General features: G+C 32.1%; 1 protein-coding gene across 1 annotated transcript; it reads left to right on the top strand.

The window, feature by feature from the left end:
* Positions 1-3,962: 3,962 nt before the first annotated feature.
* Positions 3,963-7,294, top strand: LOC110812292 (organic cation/carnitine transporter 4-like). The gene is made up of 2 exons (XM_022039029.2): positions 3,963-4,597; positions 5,929-7,294. The coding sequence occupies exons 1-2, from the start codon at positions 4,171-4,173 to the stop codon at positions 7,113-7,115; spliced, it is 1,614 nt and encodes a 537-aa protein (XP_021894721.2). The 5' UTR covers positions 3,963-4,170; the 3' UTR covers positions 7,116-7,294.
* Positions 7,295-9,525: the final 2,231 nt, after the last annotated feature.

Raw genomic sequence — 9,525 nt, 5'->3', positions numbered from 1 at the left:
TGTCCACAACCATGACTATACAATCTCATCTTATCTTATCCATTCTCCTCTTACCTTTTTTTTTATTTCACCTCATCTTTCTTCTCAATAATTCATCTAGATTTCTCTTTCTATGCATCCAATCAAAACTAATCTTTATCATCTCCAAACTTCTTATTCTCACTCATTGCTCATAGTTGTCCCTGCCATCTCTTGCTCATTTTCCTCATCATCACCTACGATGGCAAAATTCCCATTTAGACCATTAGAGAGGTTGACTCTAGTAGAGTTCATTATCTTCCAACCAGATTGTTAGGTTACATACTTAACAGATGACCAATTATACTTGTTTGTAATGATGACATGAAGGATGTAGTACTTGGACCCGAAAAATAGCTTGAGATATTTTTTATTATTAAATTATTTTATTAAAAAAATTATTTAATTTAGTTTATTTTTATTTAATTAAAATTTTGAGAAAAAATAAATTAGGGACGATATTGAAAATAATTTTAGAAAAAATAGGTGAAAATTTGAGTTCGGAGAGTATTTTTGAAAGAAAAATTGAAAACAGGGGATCAAAGTGAAAAAAAAAAGTTCGGCTATGTAAGACCGTCCAACCAGCAGCCTCGACGAATTGGAGCATGCCGCATGGCAAAGCATCCTGACGTTGGTGCCACGTGAGAGGCCATGAGAGCGATCCTCATGCCCCGTGATCGAATGACCCAGGATCAATCCTGCGCGTGTGGACGGTCTGGATTCGTTTCCTCCTTAAGCGCGATTGGACGGCTGAGATCAATCGCGATGAAAAATCCAGATTTGTTTTCTCCTTAGACGCAATCAGACAGACGAGATCGATCGCGATGGATGATCTATATCAACGCGAGATGGGTATAAATACTTCATATCATACGGGAACCCAAACCCTAACCATCAGCCCCGCTGGAGAAGAAGAACTGGATACTAGAGAAGAAGGTCGACCGCCAACCACCTCGGCACCAGAGCCACCGCCGACTGCCAAAAAATGTACAAATTTTCCCTACCCACTCAGAATTCGATTACAAATACTACTGTGGCCAAATCGGAGCAAGAGGGACGACAAGTGAGCCGAAAACTGTGGGCAAAGCCTGGTAGAGCCGCCGCAGCCAAAACCACAAAATACCTCTGATTAACCCCTTCCCACTTCCCGTTTTACACAATTTTTTGGTCATTGTGTTCAGCGTCCTTTTATGTACATGTTAGCCGAATAAAGAATCTCAGCCGCAAAGGACGACTGGTAGAATCGCCGTACCCGGAGGTTTCCCCCGGTAGGTTCGATTTTTATGATTTTTGGTCAATTGAGCCATTTTAATGTGTTTTTCTACATGAATACGTGCAAAACCGGTCAAAATTGGCAAAAACTAGTTAGACCGAGGTGAACTACCGTTGTGGGCGGCGGAGCCAGCACCGAAGCACGATGCCGCTGCCGTGCTGGAACCCCAAAATTGGCCGGAATGAGTTTTGGACACCGATTTTAGATTTTTGGGGTATTTTTATGTATGTAACGAGTGTTTTGGATTCCACAGAAAAAATTCAAAAAATTCGGTACTCGTTAGAAGGCGTAGTAGACAGCTCGACGTCTCGAAATACCGATTCAGATAAGGATCCCTCACCCTATTCTCCGTTATAGTAAATTGAGATTTAACGATATATAATTTTATATTTTTATAAAAATTTAAAAAATTTTGAAAATAATTACAGGTCACTAGTAGAGGCAGAACCGGTTAGTTCACAATTGTCTTGATTTTTTGTTTATTTTCTTGTACTGTCCTACTTGCTTGATTTTCGTATAATACATGTTCTTAATTCATAATTTCAATGGTTTTATCGACTTATCTGGTTATTTTGATTATATACTGTCAGTATGAATGTAATTTAATTGATATGTGAATGTGATATGAGATATCAGTATGCATTGCTAGTTGTTTATTGATGAAAATTTGTATATGTAAGACTTGCTGGTTACCAGGAAAATGGCAGACGGGTCCGGTACATAGGGGACCTACTGTGAATGTTATTTCAGTCGAACGAGGCTGAAAAGTTCCTTACCAAAAAGGTTTGAGAGGTATGGTTCACCCTCATATCGGATGAGGTATCGAGACGATGAAATATTTGACGCTCATTATCAGATGAGGTATGGGGATGATCGGTTAATTGTAAAATTAAATATTAAGTTCACGAGTATGAAAAACATTCCTATAGACACCCAGTGGTACCAGTAAATATATAAGGAAGAAAAGTTATTATCTCTTGTTCTCTTATACGTGAAAGTAAAAAGTGGTATAGATATGGACCTTCATAGGTTATTTTTGAAAAACTCGTTACGGTAAGTATCAAACAAATATCTTTAAATTTAAAGGTATTTAAATAAAATAAAGGCTCCATTAGTTTTTTTTTTTTTCTGATTTTTATCAATATTCAGTTTTCTGTATCTGTGATTAGTGTGATATTCTTATTGGGCTAGTGTAGTTCACTCTTTTATTAACCATTTCAGATCAAGAGGATCAAGATCTACATTTTGATCAATAAGAGAGTTGTGAGTAGTTCACCATCGGATTCCCTTTAAGTACTAGTGAAGGTTGTCATAGGGTATTTTTGTATTCGCTTTTCATTTCATTTCTTTAATTACCATTCATTTTTCAGGAGAAAGAAAAGTTATTATCTCTTGTTCTTTTATGTATGAAAGTAAAAAGTGGTATGGATATGAACCTTCATAAGTTATGTTTGGAAAACTCGTTACAGTAAATATCAAACAAATATTTTCAAATTTAAAGGTATTTAAATAAAGTAAAGGCTCCATTAATTTTTTCTCTTATTTTTATTAATCTTCAATTTTCTATATCTGTGATTAGTGTGATATTTTTATTAGGGTAGTGTAGCTCACTATTTCATTAACCATTTCAGATCAATAGGATCAGGATCTAGATCTTAATCAGTAAGAGAGTTGTGAGTAGTTCACCACCGGACTCCTTTCAAGTACTAGTGAAAGTTGTTTTAGGGTATTTTTATATTTGCTTTTCATTTCATTTCTTTAATTACCGTTTGTTTTTCAGAAGGAATATTTCCGTAACTCTATTGCATATAAACTTTAACTTTATTAATTACTTCCGCATTTATTTTATGAATTCATTTTCATTTAAAGTTCCGGAATCTTTACAAAGGATGACATAAAATTTCTACATCATTAATAGATAGACAGTCAACTCTAAGTGGCTTGAACACTTTGGTGCTCACTAATGATGAGCTAACCTATTAACTTTAATGTTTATCTAAAAAGATTTTAAATGTACATAAACTTGCATGGAATGAAAAAAAAAAAAATTAAGGGCTTGAATAGAAAAATACTAAAAGTGCAAATATTATTTTATTATTTAAGCAAAAAAAAGAACTAATATATATACACATATTGAAAACTATGATTTTAATTTAAATAATATTTTCTATAGATTCATGTCTTAAGAACTATGATTGTAATTCAAATGATATATTTTTACTTTGCAATGAAACATGCAACATGAATATCTTTTTTAATCTTTGGTACACTATGATTAAAAATAAAATTATTAAGAAGAATTCATTTATCATATGATCTAAAATTTATTTGATACAATATATAATAAAACGAAATGTTTTGACCTTAAAAATTGTTTTAGTTCAATAATTTGATCAATTTTATCTTTGCACAAATTACCTTATTTTCAAATTGCTTAATAAAAAATAATAAATAAAATAAACCCTTCTTGCAAACTTTAAAATTATTTTGAAATTATACCTATTTTCTATCGTTATATGTGTGTGTATATATATATATATATATATAGACATGCATTCAAGCATAAAAATTACAAAACGACAAAAAAAAAAAAAAGAAATCTCTACACTACGAAGCCTCAATACATGAAAGGAGTTGGGGCAATTGCCGACGAAAAGTTTAGCCTACATTTTTTTCTCCATGTTACATTTCAACGGCTGATTTGTTTCCACGTGTCAACATCTGGAAATCTCCCCCACATCAACTCGCATGTCGAACTCCAAAGATGGAAACTTCTTGTACATAAATAACAGAGCTTTGCGTATTATGTAAAATACAGACTTGTACAACTTTATGGGAGGCTTACAGAAACCCCGACAGTGACCATAATATCAGAAGCCATGTCTGCACCCTCGACGGACGTCAGTGATCTTTTCTCCGGAATCCGATCGCCGCTTCTCTCCGCGGCGAAGCCCGACCCGGATCGTAATTCGAAACCCGATAAGCTCCGCATTGACGACATGCTCCAGAAATACTGCGGCGAATTCGGGTGGTGGCAATTACGCCACTTTGTGCTGACGAGTTTAGCATGGGCCCTGCAGGCATTTCACTCCATGGTGATAATCTTCGCCGACCGAAACCCTGGTTGGCGCTGTCTGGGGTCGGGTTGCGACGAGGCTGCGAAGAGCGTTTGCGGGCTTCAACCCGGTTCGTGGGAGTGGGTCGGCGGTCCCGACGGCTCGACAGTAACGGAATGGGGGCTGGTTTGCGGGGAGAAATTCAAGATCGGACTGGTCCAAGCCATTTTCTTCGCCGGCTGCATGATAGGTCTGTCTCCTCCTTTGCTTTTCTAAGCGCTGTCTTAGCCGTTCATACTAGTGCGTAAAAAATATAATAAATTCGATATAATTTAATTTAATTTAATTATTATATAGTTTACTAACTATATTATAGATATGAAATCTATATATATAGCTTACTTTTTTTTTTTTAATAAAAAGCTATAGTTTCAAACTTGAGTAGCAACAGCACTATGGTTTTCTCTAATTAATTTAATGGTATTCATATATGTCCTTGGTATATTGGTATGTTGAGATATGATATATACACACATATATATATATATACATTTATATTTATAGAATCATGTAGATTACATACTTACAAAGGTAATACCTTTCCAAATAACAAAGAATCCCTTCGATAATTGTACGGTTGGTTTGTATTATATTAGATATCTTGTTGAAATGATGCTTTCAAGATATGATAATGTTGGTGTACCAAAAGTTCTAGTACAATGCCAGTTAAAATTTTGTGGATATTTATAATATAGTTGTTGATAGTCTTCTTATATGCTTATAGTACGAGAAATTATATTGATCACATATATTTTTATTTATAATTATAGTATTATACAAAAAATTTTGTCATATATCTTTTGAAGTTTTGAATAATTTTTTTTTTACTTATCGATAAAATAATCTATTTTCTCAAATTAATCCTTCTTTCGAAGATAAAATTTTAAGAGAACAATGATTAATATAATTTTATTAAAATTCTAACCGCGTCAAAAACGTATATAGTAACCCTTTAGACCGTAGAGTAATAATCTTTAACTTCTAAGTATTTTCATAAAATTGTGTTAATAGTTTTCAATTTATTTAATTTAAAAAGTATAATTATTATAAAATATTATTTTTATCTATCTTATAAGAAAAATATAATTATCATAAGATATTTTTTTTATATGGAACTATAATAGATTCGTTGAGATTCAGTAGAAATTCAGTCATTGCAAATTTAATAATACACTGATAAATTAAATTATGTATTCTATTAAATTAAATATTATATATTATAGTGACATATTTCATATGAATCAGTATACTTTTTTGCTTTATGTATTCTTCCTCTTATATAACTCTTTCATGTATTTTTACGCTACTCATGATACGAAAAACTACGATATCAGACATTTAAATGTTAAGACATTAAATTAATATAATCATGTAAAAGTCCAAATAACAATTAACTTAAAAGTTTGGAACTTTTGAAATAATTAATCACTAAATACTCAATTAAACTGAGATTAGAGTTTAAACAACAAGTAATTAACAAATTTTATCGCTAATACGAAGGTAGAATTTTTGTATTCCCAGGTGCAGGGACGTTCGGTCATCTCTCAGATTCCAGGCTAGGAAGAAAAGGGTCATTAACAGTTGTTTGCATCTTGAACGCCATCTTCGGCTGCTTAACTGCGTTTTCCCCAAATTACTTCACCTATCTCCTTCTTCGCTTCCTAACTGGCTTTAGCAATGGTGGAGTTGGCCTTTGCGCCTTCGTTCTAGCCACCGAACCAGTCGGCCCAACCAAACGCGGTGTTGCTGGCATGTCCACTTTCTACTTCTTCTCAATTGGTATAGCAATTCTATCTGGCATAGCTTACATTTTCCGTTCATGGAGATCGCTTTACATAGCCTCCTCCATCCCCTCCTTGCTCTTCCTCCTCGTCGTTATCCCTTTCATCTCCGAGTCTCCACGCTGGTACCTTGTTCGTGGTCGGATCAACGAAGCCATGAAGATAATGCGGAAAATAGCCAACTCCAACGGATTGAATCTTCCTGATGGAATTGTCCTTGCACTTGACGAAGAAACCAACAACACTTCAGATGATCACCTCACACACTCCTTTAAAGGAGAATCAATGAAGCACGAAGCCATAACAGGCTCTCTGGTTGATGTTGTTCGATCACCCACTACTCGTTTTCGTTTATTTCTTACTGTAGGGATTAACTTCACATGTTCGGTTGTGTATTATGGTATCAGCTTAAACGTCGTCAACCTCGATACCAACCTTTACCTCAACGTGCTACTCAATGCCATAGCAGAGATGCCAGCATTCACTATAACAGCAATTTTGTTAGATAAGGTAGGAAGGAAGCCGATGGCAATTGGGACTCAACTCTTTAGTGGGCTATTCTGCTTCATCGGAAGCTTCTTGGGGAGTTCCGGCATATGGAAGATATTACAAATGGGGTGTGGAATTCTTGGGATATTCGGCATGGCAGGGACTTACAACTTACTGTTTATATACACCGCGGAGTTGTTTCCGACAGTTGTGAGAAACGCAGCACTAGGTTGCGCGACGCAGGCAGCACAAATGGGAGCGATACTGGCACCATTTGTGGTGGTTTTGGGCGGCGGATTCCCGTTTATTGTGTTTGGAGCTTGTGGGGTTTCGGGAGGATTGCTGGCTTACTACTTGCCCGAGACATTGAACCGGCCATTGTATGATACGATGGGTGGAATGGAGTACGGAGAAGGCGGCAGGAAAGTTGATGCGTGAAGGAGAGTAGAAGAGTTGATTAGGGTTTTCAGTCTTCATCACCATTACTTCCGCCCTTCTAAATAAACTTGTTACAGAAACAAAAAAAAAAAAAACAAAAATCCATTGTAGCAATATTTGTTCATGTTGTAAAACCCTAATCTTTCGTATCAATGCAATTTGTCTCAAGGGTTAATCAAGTTCATCTTTATATTTAAGTTTTAATTCTTGCTTAATACAAAATTAATAATATATAAAGTGATACTAAAATAAAAACTATATTTTATAGTGATTATTTAAATGGGTTTTCAGCATATTATATATACCAACTTTGGACATTAGATTTTGTTGTGTGAGTTAAAATGGGTGAGCCCATGGGAGAATATGCAGGACTTGCAAATTGTCAAGCCGGCCCCAATTAAAAACGGCATAAAGAATGTCGTTTTGATATGAGTAAGCCCATTACTTGTCATTTTTTTAAAAAATAAATTATGGTGTTAAAGTTTATTCAAATTCTGGTTCGTTATTTATAAATAGAATGAAAAAAAATTAAGCAAATACTTAATATTTTATTTTTTAATTATTTTTCACTATTAATTTAAGTTATATGTATATTTTTATAACTGTTTCATTTATTTAATTATTTAAATTATAACAATTTTTTTTTTACATATTAAGTAATTAATATATAAAATTTAAAATAAATTTAAACAAAAGTAAAATCTAGTTACCATTTTACCTATGTAATTAGCCTACTCTATTTCAAATTCTTTAGTGTTTTTGATATATCGATTCGCCATGTTCGTAGTATATTTTTTGCATATAATACGAAATATCAATTGGGTCCTCTTGTATTTTACCAAAGCAAATTATAATTATTGTTTAAATTTAGATATAATCATACTAAGACTTATTATATTATTTAAGTTTATTAAGATTCATCTAGATACTTGTATATACTAATCACTTAATATAAGTCTATACATATTTCGATAAAAGGACCCTATAAAGAAAGTAACTTAGAACTAAGTTCTCTCTTTCACTTCTATACATATATGAATTCTCACATTGAGCATCACTATTATACAAGTAAAAAGAAAATGCAAATATAGTCACTATTTTAAACAATTTAACACATGTTTCTAAAATTTATTACACATTAAAGTGCTTAAATGAGATATTCAATATACTATTTAGTTACTTTTGTATTTTACATTTATATATAATTGATTTTAAGACTTTAAGTTAGTATTTAAATTTAGTATACAAAATATGTTAATATAATAAAACGGGCTTAGTTCTTGTAGATGATTGTTATAAAGTAATATTCTTATCAAATTTTCACATATATATAATGGAATGCTCTATTTATTACTATTTTGTATGAAAAGCAAAGTCATAATATATATTGCTAATTGTATATTACTCTCTAAATCAGCTATTAAATTAAATTTATATAAAGATACATAGAATGAATGGATACTCTAAAATATGTACAAAATATTTTAATTTAATAAAAATAATAATAACTATGATACATTTTTTTTTATAATTTTCGTTGTAAAATTGATTAATAAAATTTTTACATCATCAATAGATCGGTCAACTCTAAGTAGCTTGAACATATGATGTTGACTAACAATGAATGAATTCTTATTGACTCTGAATGTTTATTTTAAAATTTTTTAAATTTATAAGAATTTATACAAAAGAAAAAAAAAGATTTAAGCATAAAAGTATTAGAAGTATAAAAGTTATTTTATTATTTAAGTAAAAAAAAGCTAATACATAAACACATTTTTGAATTATATGAAGTCATTAAATAAACTGCGAATCCATAGGTTGCACCTGAGTATCTGAAAAAAGAATAGAATATTTTAAAAAAAAATTGAGATCCTTTTAAACAGTCTGTTATAATAAAGAAAATCATATATCTTAAAATTAATTCATCAAGTTGATGATGAAATACATAGGCGTTCCAGTGGACGTTCTGCACTTGTTACACAATAATCCCTTACAGGCAGGTCAAGCAAGAGGGGCAGTGGGTAGGAGAAATGGAGGTTTGGGCTCTACAAAAATTTGGTATTGCTCATATTTTTACAAGAAATGCTTAATTATAAATCTGATCATACTAGAGTTCGCTAAAAAGTATTTGGTATTATGACCATTAGGGAAACAATACCTAGACCTGATGATATTTTAGAATCTTAATTTATAACTCTGATTCAAATAAAATATATATATTTTGATAAATTCACATTTTGATAATTATGATTCTAATTTTAATAATATATTTTTACTTTATGATGAAACATGCAACATGAGTATATTTTTTAGTTCGTAGGACATTATGATTAAATATAAAGTTATTGAAAAAAATTCATTATAATATGTAATAACACGAAATGGTTTGACCTCATGAATTATTCTA

The sequence above is a fragment of the Carica papaya genome, chromosome 4 (genome assembly GCF_054855325.1).
Source record: "Carica papaya isolate Zhongbai chromosome 4, ASM5485532v1, whole genome shotgun sequence".
Classification (NCBI taxonomy): domain Eukaryota; kingdom Viridiplantae; phylum Streptophyta; class Magnoliopsida; order Brassicales; family Caricaceae; genus Carica; species Carica papaya.
Note: the sequence above shows the minus strand (reverse complement) of the source record. Positions and strands in the feature narration are given on the sequence as shown.

What these genes read in the sequence shown, in the direction of transcription:
- LOC110812292 (XM_022039029.2), top strand. Translation starts at nt 4,171, where the DNA reads ATGTCTGCACCCTCGACGGACGTCAGTGATCTTTTCTCCGGAATCCGA. An exon ending in CTTCGCCGGCTGCATGATAG is followed by an intron (nt 4,598 to 5,928) that starts GTCTGTCTCCTC and finishes TTGTATTCCCAG; the next exon opens with GTGCAGGGACGTTCGGTCAT.